This window comes from Amphiura filiformis, chromosome 20 (genome assembly GCF_039555335.1).
Source record: "Amphiura filiformis chromosome 20, Afil_fr2py, whole genome shotgun sequence".
NCBI lineage: Eukaryota > Metazoa > Echinodermata > Ophiuroidea > Amphilepidida > Amphiuridae > Amphiura > Amphiura filiformis.
The window spans coordinates 56,573,202-56,600,092 of record NC_092647.1 but is presented as its reverse complement, the minus strand read 5'-3'; the positions used below and the strand labels follow the sequence as shown (position 1 = coordinate 56,600,092).

Here is a 26,891-nt window from a genome sequence, read left to right as displayed (position 1 = left end):
GATTTAACACATAATCATGAAATCGTCACAAAGAATTCTAAATTTGTTATGTGGTGTCAAAGCAAAATTATCTTACTTAAAACCGTCGGGGTACGACAAAGTACCCCACTGCAAGTATGATAATTTTCTATTTGTAATTGCTAACCGTGTAGTTTGGTTTGAATGGGGCTGTCAGTGTATCTTCGCCAGCCTCAGACGTCACGTGTTGGTTTGCCTCACGCCGCCTGTCACAGACGTAAAAAGTGGATCGCTAAAAAATAAGCGTCCTTACCAACCAGTCAACTTTAAGACAAATGGGTTAAAAGACACACTTTTACAAAGTTTTTCATAATTATTTTTATTTCACATGATCCGTACATATATCGCCTAGCTATAAATGAAAAAATATTTTTTTAGACCAATCAAACCAATATATGGGTGTAGTACGGCCTTAAGAGGAAGAAAACCAAACTAAAATCTTAACAGCCCAGCAAAGGTGGTTTTATGAGCTGGAAGTTTGTGTTCTACTATAATTCCAAAAAGCAACACTCTCCATACTTTAATTCCTGAGAAAATGTAAAAAATACAACAATACCTCATTTCCCTTAATAAATCCACTTGTTTTCAGCCTGTGACTATAGACCATTGTTTTTATGCTAATGCTGTGACGTAATCAAGTGTGCGATATCATTTTTAAATGTGTTGTTTGAAAGACAAAGGTACAATGTTTATGTGATCATAGAGAAATGCCTTGAAAATAATCCACATATGGGGTCACAAGACAACTTTCATTACTTACTGAATGCCCCTCGTACAAAGCATAAAGATAAACACAACTAGAGATAATTTGCGCTCACAGAGCGCAGACAATCGCAAGGCATGTAACCCTTTAATGGCCGTTTGACCTGACCTTTGACCTTAATGTTTCCCGGGTCACGAGGTTTGTTGTCACTGAAATTAAGCCCCCATACCCCTTACAGGCAATGAAATTACGGTATAAGATTTGACCCCAGATAACCTTTGACCTGACCCCTGCAAAGTGTTCCAACATATTCCCCTGGTCATTAAGTTTGTTGTCACCGAGTTTGAGCCTCGTACCCCTTATAGATGTCCAAAAATGCATTTCTAAAATTTGACCTTTGACCTGACCCCTGCAAAATGTTCCCTGGTCATGAGATTTGTTGTCACTTAGTTTGAGCCCATACCCCTTGCAGATGTCCAGAAAAGGAAATTATAAGATTTGACCCCAGATAACCTTTGACCTGACCCCTGCAAAGTGTTCCAAAATATTCCCCTGGTCATTAAGTTTGTTGTCACAGAGTTTGAGTCCCGTACCCATTACAGATGTACATAAAATGCATTTCTTAAATTTGACCTCTGCATGACCTTTGACCTGACCCCTGTAAAATGTTCCCCTGGTCATGAGATTTGTTGTCACTGAGTTTGAGCCCCTACCCCTTACGGATGTTGAGATAATGCAATTGTAAGATTTTACCCCTTAATGACCTTTGACCCCAATTCTTTGTACAACTTTTAGACACTGGCTAAAGGCGATGCAGGTATGCAAGTGACGACATTGTGTTATGTAATTTGTGGAAGAAGAAGCATTTTTAGTGAAAATCACATTTTGGCCATAATGACCTTTGGATGACCTTTGACCCCGAGTTGGTCATGTAACATTTGTGCCCCCACCCAATGGTCCTTGTGACCAAATATGGTCACATTGGCTTAAATCGTATGGCTACGATGGCTCGTTAAAAGTTTGACAGAAGAAAGAACCAGAACGAGATCTGATTATGCGTTCGCCATGCATCATGAGGATGCACAGCCAGCAGTGACAAATGAGTTATGACCCGAATCTGTGAGAACCGGAAGTGATCCCTTAATTACCTTTGACCCCACAAAATATTACATAGTGCTTAGGATGTCATAAGGAATATTCCTGGTGAATTTCAGCTTAATCGAACTTATACATGGATTTTGATTTTTTAAATTTATGATTGACCTTTTGACCCCTTAATGACCTTTGACCTCAATGAAAAAAAAAACCTTATGTACAACGACAAAATGCATTGTTCCAGTTTTAATTAAAAAATTCTATTATGTTTAGTTGTTGAGATAAAAATTCTTGAAGTTATTTAGCTAAAACAGGAAGTGACCCTTAATGACCTTTGACCCCAAAATAAAAAATACTCTACATACATCAAGTAACACTGATTCATGTATGATGATTATATTACTCTGGTCTGTTTACATTTTGAAATAAACATTTGTAAAACATTTTTGATAATTTTGGTTTTTGACCGGAAGTAACCCCTTAATGACCTTTGACCTCAAAACTGTAGGCATCCTAAAAACCCTAGCTAGTAGCGATGCATGTGTGCTAATGGCGACTCTCTGCTATGTAATTTGTAAAGACAGTGATTTTTTGAATATTTTTGACAAATTTTTCAGACTTTTACCGGAAGTGACCCCTTAATGACCTTTGATTCCAATTCTGTGGTATAACTTTTAGACAATGAATATAGATCATGCATGTGTGTCAGTGACGTCACGATGCTATGTAATATGTGGGAGGAGTAGCATTTTTAGTGAAAATCCAAGTTTTGGCCATTGACCGGAAGTGGATGACATTTGACCGGAAGTTGATCATGTGACATCTGTGGCACCACCAAACGGTTCTACTGACCAAGTATGGTCAACATGCCTGAAAGCATGTGGCTGCGATGGCTGATTATGATGTTGACAGAAGAAGAAAGAAAGAAAGAAGAAAGAACGCGGTAAAAACAATGCACAGCGCCGATGGCGGCTGTGCAAAGAACTAGTCATGCCAAAGACATGACAACAAGACGGCATGTGCGCTGATCAAGTTCCAATGCAGTGGCGAACGTTGCACTCTACAATAGAACATTTTTTACTTTTAACCCGTATAACTTGACCCCTGGGTTACGGGTGTAATTTAACGTATTTTTTGTGTTCGGAGTATCACAAGGAACATTCATATTAATTTTCAGCTCAATCCAAGTATGTCGGCCGATTAACATTTTTGACCTTTGACCCCCTATAACTTGACCCCTGGGTCACGGATGGGGTAAACTGCTCTTGCATTGTGCTTAGGATGTCATAAGGAATATTCCTGGTGAATTTCAGCTTAAATCGGAACTTATACATGGATTTAGATTTTTTAAATTTTTGATTGACCTTTTGACCCCTTAATGACCTTTGACCTCAATGGAAAAAAAACCTTATATACACCGACAAAATGCGTTGTTCCAGTTTTAATAAAAAAAATTTACTATGTTTAGTTGTTGAGATAAAAATTCTTAAAGTTATTTAGCTAAAAACAGGAAGTGACCCCTTAATGACCTTTGACCCCCAAAATAAAAATACCAAGCATACATCAGGTAACACTAATTCATGTACGATGGTCATATTACTCTGGTCTATTTACATTTTGAGATAAAATTTTTTTGAACATTTTTGATAATTTTGGTTTTTGACCGAAGTAACCCCTTAATGACCTTTGACCCCAAAACTGTAGGCATCCTAAAGACCCTGGCTAGTAGCAATGCATGTGTGCTAATGGCGACTCTCTGCTATGTAATTTGTAAAGACAGTGATTTTTTGAATATTTTTTACACATTTTTCAGACTTTTACCGGAAATGACACCTTAATGACCTTTAACCCCTTATCCGTGAACACCCTATATACAACGATCATAGACGAGTCATGTGACTAAACCGTGTCACCATCGCACCTTTTTGACCCCTATATCTAGGTCAAAGGTCACACGCAGTTCAAAGTCATAGGACATAAGCGGGCAAGGTCAACGGTCATCCTGACTAAGTTTGATTAAAATCTATCAACCCAAGACTGAGCTATAGGCACGAATGTGGTTGACAGAAGAAGAAGAAAGAAGAAGAAGAAGAAGAAGAACGCGACAAAGAAGCCGTCTTGTAAAGAAACTAGAGCAACTGTGCCCTTTGCAAGGGCACGAGGTAAGTTAGGCGGATGACTGTGACGATGCAAGCAGCAACACTGCTGGATAGTATTAATTTTAATAAGACTGTTTCATTAATTGCCGTTTTAATATACCTTGATCGTGGAAAGCTGGCATTTTGAAAACTTGACCCTTTGCCTCTGTATGACCCCCGTAATGACTAAAAATTAATTTTAAAATATTTAAAACATGTTCAGAATGTCATAAGGATCATTGCATTTAAATTTCAGCTCAATTGAAGCATTTTGAAAACTTGACCTTTGACCCCTTTATTGCCCCTTAATGACCTTAAATGAATTTTAAAATATTTTCAACATGTTTAGAATGTCATAAGGATCATTGTATTTAAATTTCAGCTCAATTGGAGCATTTTGTAACACTTGACCTTTGACCCCTTTATGACCCTTTGATGACCTTAAATGAATTTTAAAATGTTTTTAAAATGTTAAGAATGTCATAAGGATCATTGCATTTAAATTTCAGCTCAATTGGAGCATTTTGAAAAACTTGACCTTTGACCCCTTTATGACCCCTTAATGACCTTACATGAATTTTAAAATATTTTAAACATGTTTAGAATGTCATAAGGATCATTGCATTTAAATTTCAGCTCAATTGGAGCATTTTGAAAAACTTGACCTTTGACCCCTTTATGGCCCCTTAATGACCTTAAATAAATTTCAAAATATTTTAAACATGTTTAGAATGTCATAAGGATCATTGCATTTAAATTTCAGCTCAATCGGAGCATTTTCTGTTAAAATGACCTTTTTTGACCCCTGTGACCCCTTTTTGTAGCCAGCTACCCAATACTGCTTGTGACTGAGTTTGGTCGAAATCCGATCAAGGATGTGGAAGTAGTAGCAAATTGTGAGAAGAAGAAAGAAATGGCAAGAAAGAAATAAGTTAGGCTGCACGGTGGAAGCTCTATAGTCCGACGGTTCTTTATTCCGACGGTTCTTTAGTCCGAAGGTTCTTTAATCCGACGGTTCTTTATTACGAAGGTTCTTTATTCCGATGGTTCTTTATTTCGAAGGTTCTATAGTCCGAATTTTGAAAACGGTTCTTTAGTCCGAATATGAAAATAGGCTCTATAGTCCGAATTTTAAAAAGGGTTCTATAGGCCCAATATGGAACTAGGCTCTATAGTCCGAATTTAAAAAAAGGTTCTATAGTCCGAAATTGCAAAAGGGATCTATAGTCCGAAACGGATACCGTGTTCTTTAGTCCGAATTGGTAAACAGGTTCTATAGTCCGAATTGTATTTTCATCATTTGTTTCTGTGTCAAATCATCATTCATTTATTCATTCTTGATTTCGTTCGATATTTTTTTCATTAGCTCTTTCTTAAAATCCCTTTCTCTTTTTTGTTTGTTCTATATTCAAATTTCTTTCGTTCTATCTTTATTATATTCTTTCTTTCATCTCCTTGTTCTTTCTTAATGTTCATTATTTTGTTCATTATCTTTGTATTCATTTTTCTTTCATTTGGACTTCCGTTTAGTCTTTATTCAGTTGTTTCATTTGTTCTTTCATTTATTTTCTTTCATTGTGTCTTTCCTTCTTTTGTTCTGCTTTGTGTGTGTGTGTGTTTTTTGTACTTCTTCAGGTTTCTTTGTATTTTCGTTCCATTCATTATTTTTCTTTTCGTTTCTGATGGTGTAAAAATATGTCAACATTTTTGGAGCAAATATCGTATTTTTAGGATCTTTGTTTACAGTAAGTTGGGGATATCAGGCTTAACGCAGGATTTGTTTTTTGATGACGGGGAGGGCAAAAGAAGCGTATCCCGCTTACCATTTTCTAGCTAGAGGGCTTAGTAAATGTTAATGTTATAAAAAAATTCGGACTATAGAGCCTTTTTACTGATTCGGACTAAAGAACACGGTATCCGTTTTGGACTATAGAACCCTTTTGCAATTTTGGACTATAGAACCCTTTTTTAAATTCGTACTATAGAGCCTATTTTCATATTCGGACTAGAGAACCGTTTTTAAAATTCGGATTAAAGAACCTCTTTTAATATTCGGATTAGGAACCTTTTTAAAATTCGGACTATAGAACCTTCGAGATAAAGAACCGCCGGAATAAAGAACCTCTTTTAAATTTTTTTCGGACTAGAGAACCTCTTTTAAAATTCGGACTAGCGAATGCTATGAACACATGTTCGGACTAGCGAACCTTCGGACTAAAGAACCTTCGGATTATAGAAGCGTCGGATTATAGAGCAGTCCCCGGCTGCACGCAGGTGGTGTAATTGAATGGGATTATTTTGAAATTTTAAAACGCTTGAAATATCACAAACAAATAGGCCTATGTTGATAAATAATGTAAATACAAGCTAAAACCGTTGGGGTTCAATAATGAACCCCACAAAACTAACCGAGTATATGGAAAATGCCATACGGCCGGGCGGTTTCACGAGTTGCCGGCTCGATCATGTCATCCGCCGCCTGGCTGCACGCCTAACTTAAGAAGAACTGACCAAAAACAGAACACTCGCAAATTGGCAATTTGCGATTGTAATGAGAAAGTTTTAAAAAATTCAGTAATAAGCAGGTCAGTCTAGAGCAGAGCAGAGCAGACGGATGTAGGAAGAGAGTTCACAGACACATCAATTACTGGCAACATTGGTGGATTTACGTAATACTAACTAAGGTACCAGCAGATGATCTGCATCAAGTTACTACACTATTGTTTAATTTGTTTATAGAGGGAAGTGAAGTCATGTTCACTTCCAAAAAGCCTGACCTTGGATATAGAAGGAAATATCTGTGATGATTTTTGCAATTTGCATTCATGTTTGAAAACAAACAACTCATAGGATTGCAAGAGGAATTGCACAGGATTTCTTATTGCACAGGAGCAACTTATATCGTATTAATAACAGAATCCAACCAGTAGATGATTTACGTATCTGCAGGGTTAGAATTGAGGCTAAAGCATGGAAGTCTTTTTCATGAGCCATGTTTTCACTCTTTTTCTGGTATGGCTTATCCATGTAGTTACAGGTGAGTATTTGTATAATGATGTTCCTATTTCAGTTTTGTTAAGGCTCTATTTGTTATATTAGGGGTTTTTTCATATAAAAAATGGCAAAAAAGAAGCAAACAGCAGTGTTGATAAATGATATGAAGCATCATTCAACTGCATGCTACTATACAAGTGTCCGAAGGATAAAACCATTACCGTTTTTAGGTCCTGTTCGGTCTCACGTTTTGTAAGGAGTAATATTTTTTACCAATCATGCAGGGAGCATCTGATGAGGGTCGGCCAATTTTGATCATTATACTTTTATACTTTATGTGATTGATAGTTAGTGGGATATAGTGCAAAAGCAGTTTTGCACATATAAAAAAAAACAAGACCCCCTTTCATATTTAAAATTACCCTCCTCAAAATGTGCCATTTTGGTACAAAAATGACATACAAAAACTGTATAGTCAAATTTCAAGGAGATATAAACAAATATAGGGATTAATGTTCAATATTAATGCCAGTTCAATTTATCAAATTTAAGGTTTTGGCAAAAATTGTGAAAATGGCAATTTCCCACCAAATTTTGACCCCTCTTATGTTCTACATTGTATACTCATCAAATTCACTAATACTTGAAGTCATTGGGTCCATAAGTTACACAATCACAAACCTGTTTTCAAAATTTTAGTACTCTTTTTGGTTTTTTAAGGAGGGTGTCCAAAAATTCTATATTGTTTGATTTACAAAAAAGTGATAGTGAAAATAAAAGAAAATCAAAAACATAATTGATTTAATTTGTAATTTTATTGATAAATTACCAATTAAACAAAGTATATTGTATCATATTGTTCGCTCTTATTATGGGAGTTCACACACACACAGGCCTTGCCATCTAGATTTTAAAGGCGAGTGGTTAATCACTCGCTAGCATGATGCGAGGCGAGTGGTAGAATTTTCACAAATATCACTTATTTGGGTATAATCAAGTAAAGCTTTGGTCTTAAAATGGTATCTATGTATTTATGTTAAAATGTTTGACTTTCTCCGCTTGGAGGGGGCACAAAATCGGTTGATTCGATGGTAGATTTTGGGAAATTCATGGCGAGTGATATTAAATGTCTATGGCGAGTGGAAAATCGCTCGCTAGAAATTGAGTTTGGGCGAGTGGTGGCGAGGAGAGAGATCGCTCGCCTCAAACGGCAAAGCCTGCACACATGTGATGCGATCAAGCAAAATCAGTCAGAACTTGGAAATATTAAATTTTCAGTTTCTTATAGGATAGTAAAAAGCATTTATAAAGCTGTATTTTGCAGAAAACCCCATTGAAATTGAACAACCAGTTCCAAAGATATGAGCAATTGAGAAGAGTTTCCAAAACAGCAGGATATTGGCTTTTTCTCAAAATCAACATTTCCAAGTTCCGCCTGATTTTGCTTGATCGCATCTCTTATTATGTGAAAATATGCAGCTACCAAAAAACATTTAAAAATGTAAAAAGGGGCCAAAGTTTAAAAAATCTTTCCTGTACGTACGCATATTGGCAGGAAATAAAATGTTTAAATGTTCTTGATAAAAATTTGGATATGAGCCTATGCAACACATGAATTGAACATATTACCTTAAAGCCATATCAGTTGCTGAGGAGAACGCCCTCAAACATTTTTTTAATTCTGGTTTTTACACGATTGTAATGTACTTTAGTCAATAAAGATACTCTGCAAAAATCAAGACTTTAGGTGCTGTAGTTTTGTCAAAATCCGAGATTTTGAATAAAACGATGGAACCGGCGTTTTATTATTACGATGGAAATATTAGTCGAACAATCAAGGAGTAACATGCATGGGCGCTAGTAGTAAATTCCAATTTTCTATGCTTTACTTCACTTGTTCGGCTCAAAATTAAAAGGGGACATATCTGACAGTAAACTAACATTTTATGGAAAATAAATATAATCTAAATTTACAAAAATTTTATAATATGGCTTTAATGCTGTACTGAAACATTATAATGGTTGCAATTGGATTTGAGCTGTTCATGTAGACCAGATTTTTCATTTTCAGCCTATTTTGCAAATTGACCTCAAATGACCTTTGACCTCTGGATGTGACCTTTGATACTACCAATACATGGATGTATCCATGATAGTGTAGCTATGACCCATGTTTGGTTCCTATAGCAAAGTCCAGACTCTTCAAGTTAGTAATCTCCATTGCTTACTTGTACTTTCATTGTACTTAAATATCAGTTGCACAAGAACCAGGTTACTGCACGGAAGACTGGATTCCCTTTGAAGATTATCTGTACTATGCACACACAGTGAAAAAGGTGACTTTTGATGAGGCCAGTAATATTTGCCAAAGTCTTGGTGGAGATCTGACAAGTATACACAATTCGAAAGAGCAAAAATTCCATGAGGAACGTAAGTTAAAATTATAGTCGCATTTAATACAGACAAATTATTTAACATAAATAAGCACTTATGTTCAATTTGACAATTTCATCTAACTTATACTATTGATTAGCTCATAATAGGTGAGCATTATTCGTTTTTTGTTACTACGGGAGTCAACTTCTCCCACATAAATTGACAAAATCGCACATCAGTTCTATCAATCCACATTGTTTTGAGTCCTGCCTATTATGAAGTGATCAGTGCAGAGTGTATGCCCTCAATTCTTTGTGCAGTCCAGATGTACTCTAGACCTAACAGGCAGGTCCACCCCAGGGAAAAAAACTACCACTTTGAGCATTAAAATACCCTTAAATTGCATGGAAACATCACCATTGGTCTGTGTCAACAGCACAAGAGTCTGACATTGACCCCCTCTGAAATTGGAACAAAATGCAAGTATCAAATTATTAGGGGGGGGGGGCGCCCTATTTAGTGTTAGCTTTGGATATTTAATTATTTTATTTATTTTTCTCCCGACTTGGATGAAAAGTCAGTAAAATAAATAAATGTCCAAAGCTAACGTTAAATAGGGTGCCTCCTCCTAATGTTTAGTGATGTGGTCGACATGCCTTATGTCGACATAATGTCGACGTCGGCACGTATGCCGACATGTCGACATCAAAAAATCATGTCGACAAAAATTTTTTTTTTTTTTTTTTTTTTTTTTTTTTTAGTTTTCAAAAAAATATTTTTGGCCAGAAAAGCAAGTTATAGGCCCAAACTGACTTGTTATTCAGGTTGAAACCAGAGAAATACTGCTTAAAAAAAAAAATGCCAATTTATTTTACAAAGTTGATGAACTTGTACATTTTGATTACCTTTGCTTCTATTGAACAGTCAGGGACACATTGAATTAGTATGCATTGCTAGCTGTTCAATAGAAACAAAAGTAATTAAAATGTACAACTTTTTCCAACTTTGTAAAAAAAAATTGGCATTTTTTTTTTTTTTAGTAGCAGTATTTCTCTGGTTTCCAACCTTGAATAACAAGTCAGTTTGGGCCTATAACTTGATTTTCTGGCCAAAAATATATAAAAACTTTTTTTTTTTTTTTTTTTTTTTTTTTTTTAGAATTTTTTTTTATGTCGACACACTGTCGACGTCGGTATACGAATTATATCGACATGTCGACAATAAAAAACGGTGCCGACCACATCACTACTAATGTTTGCTTTTGTTTATTTATGACCAGTTGGTTATAAGCCTTTATGATAAGGATAATGAACTGAGTGCAATGCGGGGTGCAATGCATTCGTCAAGATAATCGCATGCGCCGTGGAGTTATTGCATTTAGCTCGAGAGCCGATAGGCAAGTGCAATTATCTTGACGAATGCATTTGCATGAGTACATTATCCGTCATACACTTTGAGTGTATTAAAACAATAGGCAATATTAATTGCTGCATTCATTATATTAGTTTTAATATTAGGGAAGATATCTTACATTTTAAAAAACAGTCAGGCCATTGACCAACTAGGGAGCATTTAACTGGTACAGAAAATCAATCCCTGTATAAGTTAGCTATCAATGGTATCGATTGCGCTATACGTCATACTTTAGTAACTTATTCACGCATGGTTTGTAACCAATTGACTTTATGTTGTGATCATTTAATATCGTGGTTTCGAACAGAGAGAGCACGGAACCAGTTCACCTGGAAACGATCGATAGATGTCCGACTAGTACTACGGTGAATTGAGATGAGAGAAAAACATATCAATATCAACTGGACTTTATATATGAACTTTAAAATCTACTTATATTAAAACACACGACATTTTAGATATAGGCCTACATGTATTTCATTTGTAAAATGCTGAATATTTTGTCATCTTGTATAATTATGATCCACCTGTTTTTGGCCCTTTTTAATTAATAGAAGCTCGATTATTCTCATTTGATGTTTGATTTATTTGAGGTCATTAATCATAATTTATGACAATGATATTTGGAAAATAGAACACTGTTGTAACTATACCATTTTAACACCACAGAATGTATATTCGTACTTTTTTGATGGTATATATATCGAACAGACAATTATATAGTTATGTGACCTCTGTGTCGAAGGCGCCACCTAACTCTACTATACAGTTATGTGAAAGTAGTATTTCTAGTATTTGAGCGTGCACATATTATCTAGAATCTATTGTTTAGTGTGCGGGTTTTAGATAATGCATTGTTTAGCGTGCAGGTTTATATAATTTGGGCTATGAAGGGTAGTTCGCGAAAATAATGCACGGGAGAAGAATACATAACGATGAATTGAAACGGGAACTAGAAGTGTATGTAATATAAAGGTCTCAACATGCTCAAACAAAAAGTTTTCAAAAAAAAAAAAAAAGAAATTTGAATTTTCTTGTTGTGATTTCACCTAGGGAGCACAAGAGGTACCCATGACCAATGCTAGAACAATATGTATTGGAAAGAGGTTGCTTATTTAAAACTCAGTCTGTTTTAAATAAGCATGGTGGAGGCACTCAGCAGGAAGAGCCTAATTTTGGGAACTAAGAAATGATTTGGGGGCATAATAGGGGCTTGATAAACTGAAATTCCAACATTTTTGTGGGGGTCTGTGAACTAAAATTGGGCCAAAATATAGGCTTAGGAGCTAAAAATTAAGTTTTTTTCCAAATTGGATGGAGCAATCAAGAGCTAAAATTGTCAGAATTTGAGGCTCAATGATCTGGGCATGATGCAAACAGGGGTCTTAAGGAACTGCCAGAGAGCCTGAAAAAGGGACAATAGTGACCACAGCACACACCCGTTACCACCTTTACATGTGAGTGACACCCCACCCCACCACAGGGAATGACCTGTTAGCAAATGTGTGTGCCATCTTGGATTCAAATACACTTACGTAATGACCACTAGATTTATTTTGATTATCATGCTTCAATGGCCATAGAAGCTCCTTTGCCATTTTAGTGGTTGAATATTATGACCATAATGATGACTCATTGTGTCATTTCATAATTGAGAATTTTGTCTGTAAGTTACTACTCTGTAACATGATGTTGTTCTATGTGTTGATGAAATAGTGGGCAAAAAATGTTCGCAAAAAAAAAAATTTACAATAACATCTTGACAACATTTTAAAAGTATTGTTGTAGTGTGTCTTCATACAAAACCTTTTAAAATGTTTTCATTACCTTGATAAAACCCGACATTTAATGTTATTAAAACATTTTACTCATAACAAAACCCACAATAATCCGTTTAAAACATTATAAAAAGGTTTTGTGTTTGCTGGGAATATAGGGTTTTGTGGAAGACTGTGACCATGATAAACACAACCTTGATGAGCATGAGCTTGATGTTTTGTAAACATACAGAATTTAAGATATGAGATGCTAAGTTACAATGTAAATTGGTTAGTTGCAGTTTCATAGTACTAATTTGTTTTATATAGTCATAGACATAGGAATTCTGGTGTGGGGCTGGAATACCTTTCAGCCCCCAATAATCCTAGGTGAGGTTAAAAAATTTGTGATAAAATAGAGGGAAAATGGGTGTTTGTGACCTATATTTTGCAAAATTGTCTGACTCAGATGGGGGAAACCCCCCTCAGCCCCTGCTCCCATGTTGAAAATCTTCCTAAGCCAATGATAATATTGCTTTTTATGTCATAGTGTTTATTGCTTCTCTATTTTAATACAGAATTCGTAGACCAGATTGGTGCAGATTTATGGATGGGACTGAATGACATCATCAATGAAGGACATTTTGAATGGATCGATGGAAGTGTGGTAATGATGACTATCTTTTCTGTGATTCATATTGTGTGCCACTTAGGTTATAAAAAACTAGTCCCAATGCAATTCATCCCGGGAATTCATCTTCATTTTGTGTATTCTGATGCTTTGTGTTTTCATTAAACAGTTGAATTATACAAATTGGGATTCTGATCAACCTGATGATTGGCAGTACGTAGGAGGGGAGGATTGTGTGTATTTGACAAGATGGGGTAGATGGAATGACCAGCCTTGCTTTAATTCTCTTTACTTCATCTGTAAGAAGCTACATGTACAAGGTATGGTCCATGCAAATTAATATTCATGTGATTTTTTTTTTATTATTGTGAAACACCTTTTTTTCATTTTCAGCCAATTTTACAAATTGACCTCAAATGACTTTTGACCTCAGTAGGTAACCTTGAATGCTACCATTACATGAAAGTTCCCATAAAGCAGTTTTGGCTCAAGTTTGGTTGCTGTTGGATTTGAACTGTTTATGTGAGACCATATTTTATGAGAGCAATTTCTATATATCCATTTAATATTTAGGCCTACATAGTACATACATGTAGGTGGATCCCTGTTTTTAAAAAAATTTTGTTTATTTTTATGTACAAATTCAGGTTTTCTATTGTGCAGGACCGCCGGTGAAACAAATTTAATGCTAACATTGAATGAAAGCAGAATTAAGAATAGGCGTACATGTGGTGTCGGACTCTACCTGAGGACCTAGCCTGAGACCCACGGGCCACAAGAATGGCTCTCCATACAGAAATGAACAAATCCAATGAAGGAGCCTGTATGCCATGCAAATGAAGCCCCTGAATTCAATATATGTGTATGTTTTGGGTCCAGACTCTTCAAATCTAATCTCCATTTGTTTACTTATATACTTTCATTGTACTTAAATTCCAGTTTCACAAGATTGGATTCCCTTTGAAGATTATTTGTATTATGCACACACAGTGAAAAGTGGGACTTTTGATGAAGCCAGTAATATTTGTCAATGCCTGGGTGGAGATCTGACAAGTATACACAATTCGAAAGAGCAAACATTCCATGAGGAACGTAAGTTAACATTACAGTCTCATTTAATACAGACAAATTATATTTGTTTACATGAAACATATGAGTCTTTTGACTAGTGTTATTTCGATGCATCGAAATTGGATCAAATTAGCCCTAGAACTCTGGCCATAGTATCCGTTTTTACTTCCACTAGGGCCAGAGGCACTTACATTGAAAAATTTGTTGGAGATCCAGTACAAAAAATCAATGCTTGATCGAACCAATACAAATGTGTGTCAGGTCACTAATGATAAAACCCACTTGAAACACACAATCGCCAGTCATTTCTAAAGATGCATTTATACTCAATCGCTTTTGCAGAAATCTGAATCGCACGCATGATCAGTGTACTAAATCGCTGTCGTATTTGCCTGCTGAGCATGCGCATGAATCGCTGTTTTTCAAAAGCGACACATAGGCCTATATTGACACCCTCTGTCGGTCAACGTTCTCTAGAATTGCACACATAACTTGTGCAGTTAACGACAATGATTCAGTCTGATAATGAGTAACCTATGGGTATAAACACAGCTTTACACAATGACTAATTTACATAGGCACAAAAGACCGTGTTCATGTACCGTTACTCAGCCAAACACGGCAGAGTAGGTCCCGATGTTCGGTACATGTTCTTATCTTGTTAACGTTATACCTTTCCAACAAGGAAAGAGATACGAAAAGCGAACGTCTAGATCAAATCAAAATGATTTTTTGGCAATTTTCATTTTGATACAGGAGTATCGAATTGGAATCAAAATTACATACATTTTTAATGAATTGAATTGAATTGAATTGAATTGGAATCAAAATGCATTTCTCAGATGAAGAATCAGATTGGATTGGAATCAAAATTATTTTTTAAATTGAGGTATTGAATTTGCATCCATATTGATTCTGCATTTCGATCCAAGACCCACTCTACATCAATCCAAGACCCACTTCCCATCACTCTCAACAGATGATGTATAAGTTACCACTTGACACTGCAGTGTACTGACAGGAACATTTTAAAGGAAACCTTACATGTATTTGTAGTCTCTTTTTCACTCAATAGCTAGTTGTCACAGTGTTTATTGCTATTCTATACTTTTATACAGAATTCGTAGACCAGATTGGTGCAGATTTATGGATAGGACTGCATGACATCATCAATGAAGGACATTTCGAATGGATCGATGGAAGTGTGGTAATGATGACTATCTTTTCTGTGATTCATATTATCAACACTTAGGTTTAAAAAACAAGGTGATTATCGAATTACGAGCATTGCCTACTTTCGCGACCACCTTTCCAAATACTTTTGTCAACAGAAGTAAAACAATAGGGATGGCGGTCCTAAATAGGACGTCCAAAGACATCGGAAGTGAAGACCATGCATGGTAAAATATTCATAGACAATTTTTTATCATTTTCTGCCTATTTACAAGTTGACCTTAAATTACCTATGACGTCAGTGTGACCTTGAACACCACCATTAAAGTTCCCACAGTGCAGCTTGGCCCAAGTTTGGGTTCCCATAGTGCAGTTTGGCCCAAGTTTGGGTTCCCATAGTGCATCTTGGCCCATGTTTGGATGCAAATGGATTTGAACTGTTTATATGAGACCAGATTTTTCATTTTCAGCATTTCTTACAAGTTGATCTCAAATGTCCTTTGACCTCCATATGTGACCTTTGATACCACCAATATATATGTATGTACCCATAGTGCAGCTACATGTATAACCCAAGTTTGATATAAAATTGGATCGGTTGAGCCCATATTTATTGGTCGAGCTATGAGTTTTAAAATATTGGACGAGACGTAGTAGAGTCCAATATTTTAAAACTAATAGCGAGACCAATAAATATTGGGCGTAAAGCAGCCAATTTTATCATTATTATGTTTTGGATCCAATATTATCACAACTTGGATCCATCAAAACATAATAATGGCTGCAATAGGATTTGAACTGTTCACCTGAGAGCATTTACTCAAAACTTGAACCAAACTTCAACCAAATTTGTTACATACATGTACACAGCCATCCATACACCCCTACAGTCGAAAAAGTGATTATACATGTCGACTGCTCAGTGCCAGAAGTGGGTAGGTGCAATAGCGGCCATGAGTAGCTGCAATGTAGATGAGTACAATATGTAAATTGTCAAATGTTCACAGTGCATCTACTGCACTTACCCACTTCATGCAGCACTGACTGCAGTCGATGTATAGTCTCCTCCTCTCAGGCGAGACAAAAATGAGTCCCAATGCAATTCATCTTCATTTTGAGTATTCTTATGCTTTGTGTTTTCATTAAAACAGTTGAATTATACATATTGGGGTTCGGATCAACCTGATGATTGGCAGTACATAGGAGGGGAGGATTGTGTGCATTTGAGAACATCGGGTAGATGGAATGACCAGCCTTGCTTTAATTCTCTTTACTTCATCTGTAAGAAGCTAAATGTACAAGGTATGGTCCGTGCAAATTAATATTCATACTCTTATGTTCGTAAAGTTCATTAATTATGTAGACAAATCCAATTTTCTACTCACGGTTAGACAGTTTCGTCAACCAGGTCGGTTGACTTCTTCAGTAATGTTCGTGATTGCATTTTTTTTTCATGTAATTATTATTATCAGTTGCATATACCAATAATAAAGCTAATAAGGCCATGATTTTATTTTTCTTCTCTTGTTACCAACTCCTGTGCATGTATTTTGCTTCTATGTAAGTTATTTGTTTTGTTATTCCTTAGATGTACTGACCAAAGCTGTGAGCCCTCCTGGTTCCATCATCACAAGCCTTGAGCCTGATGGTAAGGATGGTATTAGTAAACTAATGGGTAACTAAAATATTTTTGGGTAACACATTTCTCTTGTATGTATAGAGTATCGTCAAAATATAAAATCTTACAATACATCGGAAATAATCAATGTGGTTTTGCACTTCATGTTAGTGGTTTACATTAGTCTGATTTAATATATAACAAAAATATGGCAATGCATGTATTTGGCTTCTATTGAAGTTATTTTGTTTTGTTATTCCTTCTAGATGTACTGGCCAAAGCTGTGAGCCCTACTCTGGGGAGCCCTTCTGGTTCCAAAAGCCTTGACAGGGAAGTGCCTGGCCTTGAGCCCAATGGTAAGGATGGTATAATCATGATAATTGTGGCTATCTTTATGGTTTACATTTCAAGTTCAAGTTTAAACTTATTTCAAGTTTAATCTCAATTCACATCTATGTTATAAAAGAAAAATATATCGGTTGATATTATGTAAAATTCAAGGTTTCCACTCAAAAACTGAAAACTTTTGCATTTTTTTTTGCCAGGCTCTTGTTGTTTTCATTCGGATGCAATTGGTCAATGCATTGACTGGGTTTTGTTTTGGGTATAAAAGTTAGGAAAATACTTGCTTTAGGGCAGGAAAACAACCGCAAAATACTTACTTTGGGTTTGGGTCCATTTTACACAAAGGAAAATACTTGCTTTGGGTACTTTTTGAAAGTCCTTGATGAACGCAGGTGATATACAGCGCTGAATACAAGTGCCCCACCCCCGGAGATAACTCTTGATATTTTAAGAAAATATCTCAAAATTTGGGAATTTATATGAAGGCTATGGCTAATACAGAGCATTTTAAAACCCTAGAACTACGAAGGGGGGTGTACTAACCCCCCTAAGATTTTTTATAAATCCGTCATAAAAAATGTTTACGCTCAAACGACCAAATCCATACTTTGCAATCATTTTAGTGATAACATTTTTACACCAACACCTTACCCTAGGGTAGGACTGGCCATCAAAGATGACCATAGAGGAGGGGTTGGTTAGGCCCACCACTGGTTTCTACTGTAATTGATTTTCATTTCGCTCTTGTGAAATTATTACAAGAGCTACTGATATTGTACTTCTTAGTTAGGTAAAAATAGTCATTTCCTTTTATATTTAGGAGAAAATTTAGTGAAAATTGCATTTTTGTAGAATTTTTAGCCGAAAATCAATTTTGCCTATATTTTTGTAGAGTATACATTCTACATGTACATATATAGAAAGAATTTCCCAAATTTGCATCCAGGTCACCCTCACATTATTACATCATAGCAACATTATGTGGGGAATGTTTGTACTTATTTTGGTATCACTGGATAGAGAAGACCCATAACTATATATTGGTACCAAATATAATGGTATAAATGGGGGGGGGTTGCAACCCCATTTAATAGTCTGTGTTACAAAATATGGCTCAGTAGTTCTCAAGGGTTTTAGCAACATGAATTGTTTCAGATCTACATTGCATGTTCTTTACATATACATCACATTTTTATCCACTTGCTTTTTGCAGCTGCCATCAACATGATCATTGGTACTACTGTGCCCTCATTTATCGCAGTATTACTGGGTGTAGCATTTGTTTTCTATCTTCTCAAGTTCAGGTAAGTACAATATAATTCACCAATAATTAAATGATTGATTAAAATGTAATTAGGGGTTCAATTTTGTCATATTTGGATTTTTTTTCTTATCCCTTAACAGACAAAAACATCATTCTGGTCAAACAGCTCAACAACAGCAAGACACCCATAACGATCTTGATGATGCCACATATGCAGAAGTGAAAGATTTGATTAAGATTGCATCAAACACAACACCCACATCTGACTCCAAGAGCACTGTAACTACAAGTTTTATCACTGGTTGTAACAATGTGGAAGAGAAGAAATACCTAGACCCTAGACCCACATCCGAGAACAAAGAGCAAAGAGGAGATCAAACTGAAAACGTGTATACTAGTATCAGTCTTACCAGTGATAACAATGAGGCTGAAGCGTTGGGTCCATGTTCATTTTTAAAGTAAGTTTCTGTTGTTTTAATGCAGGCCTCAATAAGATAGAAAACAGAAGCACACCCTGTTAACACCAACATTACTCAAAAATCATTTTTCTTATCCCTTGACAGACAAAAACATCAATTTGATCAAACAGCTCAACAACCACAAGCCACACCAGAACTTGAACCTGCATATGCAACTCCTATTGATTCCGATCCTGATAGTACTGGTGACACATATGCTGAAGTAAATGATTTGAATGACTATGAGAGCACTGTACCTACAAGTTTTATCACTGGTGGTAACAATGGAGGTGAGCAAGAGATTTGCCATACATACTTGGAACCTAGCCCCACATCCGAGAGCACCAAGCAAAGAGGAGATGAAACTGAAGATGTGAATACCAGTACTAGTCTTACCGGTGGTAACAATGTGGCACCAAGTGATGACAATGGGGATCTTCAAGAGATTCACCATACATACTTAGACCAAAATGTACCAAGTGAGGATGATGGGGATCTTCAAGATATTTGCCATACATACCTGGACCTAAATGTAGTACTAAGTGATGATGATGGGGATCTTAAGGAAAGTTGCCCTACATATCTGGAATTAATACCATAACTGTGAATGTGCCTAATTAACCATATCAAAGCCAATCAACAAAAAATCTTCTGCCAAAAATGCTTTGAAGGTGTTTTGAAAGTGAAAATGTGAAAGTCTGAATGTGAAAATGCTACATGTAGTCCATGCAGTATACACTGATATATCAAACTACAATGCTGAGAATCATGGTCTGACTTAGGTTTTTTATTTCTATTGTCCCTCAGGGCCAGTGGGATTGTAAAGCTACTGGCCCGTCAAAATATTTACTGGCCCAGCTTTCCCAATGTTTTCTATACTCGGCATGGCTCGAAAAAGTGGGGAATTTGGGAAGCTCATTCCCAGGAAATGTTGGTGTTTGGAGGGAAATTCTGGTATTTGGAGGGAAATTGTGTATAAAAACATGCTATAAATTGTGGGAAATTTAGCTAGCTTCCCGGGAAATTAACATTTTTTCGAGCCCTGATACTCGGTATGCAAAATCATGCAACTGACCAGTGACAACCCAGTAAATTCCATGTGCCATTTCGGGAAACCAGGTTTGAAATCAGTTAATCAAATTCATATAAAAAGATCATACATTGTATGGCTTTAATTAATGACAAGATAAAATGATGTGTGAAGTACTTATGCTAATAGTTTTCATTCTTCCCAGTAATAATGTGAATATTTTAAAATCAATCATAATACTAACGAGGAGCTTTCTGTCTGATTATCTGTCTTTACTCTCAAGTGGGTTGGCAGAAATTAAGTCGTTATGGTCAGGGGAGTGAGTTGGCAGAAATATGGCTAAGTGGGTTATAAGGTCAGGGAAGTGAAACTAACACAATCCATGCACGATTTACTTCTATGTTGGACTGCAGTAGTATTTTGTTTATCACTATCAAGAGCTATCAAATTACTATTCACACAAATATTTTCACTGGCCATAGACATACAATTGCATGACATTACTTCAGATTTCAAGTTACTCAAGTTGAAGTATAAAACTAGCACACAAGTATTTTCACTGGCCATAGACATACAATTCCAAGACATGATTTCTCAGATTTAATAGACTGAGTGAAATTACTACTATGTATTTTGCATCATGCATTCATTGCACAATTACATTGTTTTATAAGTTGCTCCGATAAACTCAACTCGGGGAAAATGATCCCTGACACTTGGGGAGTATGAAACCACAAAGGTCATCAAAGGTCAGGTCAGGTTAAAGTTGCTTCAAACACTTGACGACACCGCAAAGGTCATCCGAGATCACACGTCAGGTCAAATTTAAAGTTGCTCCGATCGGCCTGTAACTCGGGGGAAATGATCCTTGACACTTGGGGAGTATAAAACCATAAAGGTCATTCTAGATCAAAGGTCAGGACAAATTTAAAGTTGCTCCGGTCAGGCTGCAACTTGCGGAAAATGATCCCTGACACTTGGGGAGAAAGAAACCGTAAAGATTATCAGAGGTCAAAGGTCAAGTTAAATTTAGAATTGCATTTTCCGGACATCTGTAAGGAGCATGGGACTCAAATTCAATGATAACAAACATCATGCCCAGGGAAATATTTTAGAAACATTTTGCAGGGGTCAGATATACCTACAAAACACAACCCACCTAGGTTTTTGGTCTAACTGAAATGTGGCTCTAGTAAGCATATAATTCACACCTTTCCACCTCTGTACTAGTATTAAATTTCACTACCTGTTTGTTAAAATTCATGTTTTTTAAATTAATTTTATCATCTTGCTTTGTAAATATTACCTATAGGCACGTTCAGACGGTCGATGATGAGTCGTTGATTAGCTTGTAGTTATAACTTCGATGATTAGCTTGTAGTTAGTGACCGTGTGGACCCAATTGTGGTTTAGTAATCAACGAGTAAACTTCAAGTTACTAACCATAAGAAATCTTATGGTTTAGACCTAAACTACGAGCAGTTGTCGATGATAGTGCCCGTGTGGACAACCTTATCTTCGAAATCGTAGTTAAGCGTGACCTCTAATGACCTGATAGTGCATACATAGCATGTTTCTTGATCTTCTTGCATTTTACTGGTAACTGTTCGCCGTCAAATAGCAGCGAAAGACGGAGTTTCCGTAGCAAAATCCGGGATCAAGCCAAATCACAGCTCACATCAGAACAGTGCAATCTCGACGAACAGCGCAGTGTCGATCTGCTTGCCTCGCTTGAGTCAAAACTTCAAGAAAGTTTGCCGGCAGAAGGTCAGGATCAACTCCAAATCATTGCATTTTTAGTTGGGATATTATAGTATTTTTTAGAATTAATTGTTTGGTTTAAAAATGAATAAGCAAACTTGAAAAAGAAGACGGAAGATTATAATAAAATTATGATGGTTTTTTGGTGTCGATCCTTCGTTCTCGTGTCACATTACGCGCCATTGGGGGCACTCCCGGCAGTTCGACCTAAGGATTCAGTATATTGTTGGGCACAAGAAATAAAAATTAAAGTGGTCTCAGAATTTTATCTTTCATTGTTTAATTTCAAATAATATTTCTTTTAATGAGCTAGTAACGACATCAACAACATGATTTAAAAAAAATCTTTTTCATTATAAAAAATAATGAAGCCACCATGAGTCTTGGAGCCGATTTATTTTTAGCTGCACTGGTGGATTCATCCGCGCTTGTTTTTGTTATTATTTATTTATTTATTTCATGGCTAAATAAATCATGTTAAATATTTAGCATGAAATAAATTATGTATATTCATCATGAATATTTTTCTACCATTTTTATTAGCAGTACATGATTAGGCCTATGAATTTTCACCAACCATGCCAACGAAATTTAATTCAACATCGTAGAACATCATGTTTCATTTAATATTTTCCCGAATTATACGGTCCACTTCCGGTTTTTTATCAACGAGCAAGGTGCTGGCTTGTTGATAAATATTGCAATTGTCGAAGGTTAGCCGCCGTGTGGACGCTTGTCGTTGATTAAGGGATTAAAGTTACCATCGATGATTAGTAACCATCGATGATAAGGCACCGTCTGAACACGACTTATGTAATCATTTTTCAATTTTGTTTTTCTTTTGTATTAGGGTATGTAATTTAATCTCTTGATATGTAAAACTTGTTAAAATCTTATAAAATTATATCAGGGTCTCATGGGAGACCAGTTTTTGTAAACTGAATGAAATACCCTGAATAAAGATTGTTATCTATCTAATTGGTTTTTAAAGTCTTGCCTGATCGGGCATAGCTCTTCAAAGTTTTAATTGATTCGCAAGTATTCAAAAGTGTGGCGCATTTTACGATGCGACACCAGAAAACTCAAATGCTGTTTGTAGAAAATGTATCCTGTTTTATCCAAAAAATCTTGTAGGAATAAAGAGCTCATTTTCAGCATCTGCCTCCAAAAGACCCAATTTTTAGGAACTTCCATTTGAAAGTAATCTATGATTCCTTATGCTTATTCAAATGCATCAATCCTTGGCATTCGTTGCTCATGCAATGCGTGCAGCCGTGCACTACATGAAGGAAGGACGAAAGGAACATGGCCCAAGGGGCCACTCAAGTTTCATAGTGTACACATGAGTGACCAGAAAAACACAAATTAAGGGTCCTCTTCAGAGAATGAACCCGAATCGCTCAAATACCTTTCATTACTCGGGAACTCTTGCTTGAATTTGCACATGATAGTTACATTAGTTACGCATTCGATGCTGGAGTGCGTTGCTATCGTTTTTTGGTCAGACAGCGGTGCAATTATTTGCACCGGAGGTTATTTATTCTGTTAATGTTGAAATTTGGATGAAAGTAATTTTGATGAGTGAACTATATCTTTTGAGCAAGATTTGCCTATTTTGGACAGTGTAAAATTTTGCTGAAGTGTAATTTTAGCAACATTTTTGATGTGATCGCCTCTCGCGATTGGCTGTGTTTACTTCTGAACTTCCATTGCTTTACACAGTGTCATGCTTCAGCGAATCTGACTAGATTTTGAATGCAATGGTCTCTAGCATAGAATGTGAAGCTATCGGTGAGCAAATGCTTGGCTAGACTTAAAGCAAACCTTACACTTTCAGATAAAATCCTGCTTGAGGTATCTTTCAGCCTTCTGGTACAATCCTGTCATGCCTATTTAGGGTAAAAGTTGCTCGAGAAGTCTAGCCAAGCTATTCTAGGCTAGAGACCATTACATTCAAAATCTAGTCGGATTCGCTGAAGCATGACACTGTGTAAAGCAATGGAAGCTCAGAAGTAAACACAGCCGATCACAATAGGCGATTGCATCAAAAATGTAGCTACATTTTTTTGTAAACTTACACTCAAGTTCAGCAAAATTTTAGACTGTCCAAAAATAGGGAAATCTTGCTCAAAAGTAGCCCGAAACATCATGGCCCTACATGTAGTTGTTCCTTCCTCACCATAGGGCCATGAATGCCATACGTACGTAGAAACGGGGCACCCTGAACTCATGTTGCGGTGATGACGTCACACTGACGGCATCTATTTATAGGAAGAATTTAAAACACAGCGCCATTTATAACAGTCACAAGTCTGGTCTTTTACATCCTCAAATGTGCTCCAAATTTACGAACATGCACCAAATATGGTTTTTTTTAAGTCTCATCTTCACATGAAGAATGGTAGGAAGTGGTATTTATGAGAAAAAATGGTACGGTACCATATTTTATGTGTACCCTGGAAAGGTTTAAGGTAGACATCTCAGACTTTGGTACGAAGAAGGACAGTGGAAATCGTAGTGACGGAGGTGTGAGTATCTCGGGCAAGCTCAAAAGATACAGTTGACTCATCAAAATAACTTTCATCCAAATTTCAACATTAACAGAATAAATAACCTCCGGTAGGGTGCATCTCTTGCCCCTCATGTTACACAAATTTCTTGTCCCTAGTCTCAAAACGTTCCATTGGTCAAAATATTACCCCATACCAAATTTAAAATTATTCAAGTCGTTTAGGGGGCCTCCGTGTCGTTGAAATTGTTGGTCAATTGCCATACCATATGCATAAGGCAGCTATTTTGTTATACATGGTTAACATTAGAAATTACTGCTGCCTTATGTATTTTGTTCATGTAGTTGAGACTATTATGAATCAAGATGTTAAAAAGCCCATGTCCCAAAATTAAACGTAAGGGAGCTATCTACAAGGACCAAGTTTATGTAAACATAAATGGCTGCCCTTTGCTGCCTTTACTGTGTAATTCATGAAATTACTTAAATATTCATAACTTTCCTGTTTCCATGCCAACTTTGAACCGTTAAGCTGATAGTTACTACTATAGTGATCACACACTTGCATCTAGACCTTGCTGAATTTGATGAGACACACACACAGGACTGAGGTTCTTCAAATCTTGAGATTGGATATCTCCGACTGGTACTGGCATGATCATTTACCTCATTCGGCTTTATACATTGTCTTTGTTGTAGCCGTTTAAGCCAGTGCTTCTCCTGTGTTGGTACTTTGTCAATTGTCACTGCAGAGTGCAACTGCAAAGTGTATAACATACCATTTTGTTTGATTTGGTTTTACATTGCAACTTTCTTTTATGTAGCTATGATTTAACTGGCACTTTTTGAAATTATATGATTCACATCATACATCAAGTAACCTTTGTGGGCCTATGAATATTTCCATGAGGTACATGTGTAGTTCTTGGATTAGAACCTCAAAGCAGCTCTTTATGGGGAACAAAAGTTTTGCCATTCACCTGGCCTAGCATCTACAATGCTCTGGAATCTTTAACTTAACTTCTGAGTTTGCTCACCACTACCTACAATAATGCAATTCACAACTTCGCGAAACCATCTCTGCTGAGAACTCCGATCTGAAGATTTGAAGAACCTCAGCCTTCCATTCTTTTTAACATATAACATGATGCTGTCTCAGCAAATTGAGCAAAGTTTATAAATGTGCAAGTGTGCGATCACTCTTCTGTAGTAGTATCAGCCTAACAGGAAAGTTGGCACGAAAACAGGAAAAGATATGTATATCTCAGCAAATTCACAATTACGCAGTAAAGACTGCAAAGGGCAGCCATTTATGTTTACATAAACTTGACCTCTGTAGATAGCTCCCTTATGTTTTATTTTGTTGAGTTATACTATTTTAACATCTTGAATCATTAATAGTCCTAACTACATGAACAAAATACATAAGGCAGCAGTCATTTCTAATGTTAACCATGCAAAACAAAATAGCTGCCTTATGCATATGGTATGGCCATTGACCAACAATTTTAACGTCACGGAGGCCCCCCTAAATGACTTCGGAATAATTTTAAATTTGGTATGGGGTAATATTTTGACCAATGGCACATTTTGAGACTAGGGACAAGAAATTTGGGTAACATGAGGGGCAAGAGATGCACCCTAACCTCCGGTACAAAAAATTACACCGCTGTCCGACCAAAAAACAATAGCAATGCACTCTATCTAGCATCCAAAGCATTATAACTAAATTAACTAGTATAGTATCATGTACAAATTCAAAGCTAGAGTTCTCGAGTAAGGTAAAAGACAGTTGTTGCGAACTCGCGCTAAATTCCTAATTTAGCCGATTATTTTGCTCAAAAGGGCAAATCCTGTTTAGGGTATGTTTAAAAAATCTCTGGTCACGCATGTGTACACTGAAACTTGTGGCCTCCCTGGGGAACATCATGAACATCTGCACCCTTGGCATGACGTCCGGAAAGGATCCTGCTGAGTGTGGAGTGGACGTAAACGTAAACATGGGAAGGAAGTTTAAATTTAAGCTTACTGACATTGACTGACCTTGTTGAGCATCTTGTTTCTTCTTACTGGAGACGCTCTCCGTAGCAATGGGTTTGGACACCTTGTTTTTCTTTTTGCCCATTATACTAGCATGACGAAGAACCGAATTTGATACAAATAAGTGGAAAACTTGTGCTTTGAAGTTTGAACTAAATCTCTTTGTAATTGTACCTTCTCAGATCCATACACTATTCGATATTCGCTACAGTAGGTCGTCAACACTACAATGCATTTGTCAGGAGTAGGACCTCAGTGGAGTATGGAAAGCCACAGTGATCAAAAGACCATTTTTGAGAATTCACCGGTGCAATATCATTGTAGATTTTAAAAACATGATTGAGTTGAAGTGAAGTTGTTTACCCAGGTTGGTCCGTGAGGAACACATGCTAACATGGACCGTTCCAAGCTCATACAAATGCACAAGCCTGGATAGCCAGTGTAGGCTAATATAGGCCTATGCATGCTGGCCTATTAGATAGCTTTAACAAAGCAAG

At 36.5% G+C, this 26,891-nt stretch overlaps 2 protein-coding genes across 3 annotated transcripts in view; one reads left to right on the top strand and one right to left on the bottom strand.

Moving 5' to 3' along the window:
- LOC140142073 (ATP-dependent RNA helicase dhx29-like) overlaps nucleotides 1-26,593 on the bottom strand; it is a 76,484-nt gene extending 49,891 nt beyond the window's left edge. Inside the window, exon 1 of the mRNA XM_072164027.1 lies at nucleotides 26,398-26,593. Within this exon, the coding sequence (XP_072020128.1) occupies nucleotides 26,398-26,479 (82 nt within the window). The 5' untranslated portion in view covers nucleotides 26,480-26,593. The remainder of the gene's footprint in view (nucleotides 1-26,397) is intronic.
- LOC140142072 (uncharacterized) lies at nucleotides 6,834-19,938 on the top strand. 2 transcript variants are annotated; one of them, XM_072164025.1, is made up of 12 exons: nucleotides 6,834-6,991; nucleotides 9,205-9,378; nucleotides 13,073-13,161; nucleotides 13,295-13,445; nucleotides 14,065-14,217; nucleotides 15,315-15,403; nucleotides 16,521-16,671; nucleotides 16,958-17,017; nucleotides 17,254-17,343; nucleotides 18,546-18,636; nucleotides 18,737-19,054; nucleotides 19,160-19,938. In XM_072164025.1, exons 1-12 carry the CDS (start codon nucleotides 6,925-6,927, stop codon nucleotides 19,653-19,655), a joined length of 1,929 nt encoding a protein of 642 aa, XP_072020126.1. In that variant the 5' UTR covers nucleotides 6,834-6,924; the 3' UTR covers nucleotides 19,656-19,938. The 2 variants fall into 2 exon arrangements, with proteins under 2 accessions (XP_072020126.1, XP_072020127.1); XM_072164026.1 differs by lacking the exons at nucleotides 13,073-13,161; nucleotides 13,295-13,445; nucleotides 14,065-14,217.
- Nucleotides 26,594-26,891: the final 298 nt, after the last annotated feature.

Excerpts from the sequence above, each read along its gene's own strand:
- LOC140142072 (XM_072164025.1), top strand. The coding sequence starts at position 6,925 with ATGGAAGTCTTTTTCATGAGCCATGTTTTCACTCTTTTTCTGGTATGG. Across the intron at positions 6,992-9,204 it reads GCTTATCCATGTAGTTACAG|TTGCACAAGAACCAGGTTAC; the intron begins GTGAGTATTTGT and ends CTTAAATATCAG. Across the intron at positions 15,404-16,520 it reads AATGGATCGATGGAAGTGTG|TTGAATTATACATATTGGGG; the intron begins GTAATGATGACT and ends TCATTAAAACAG.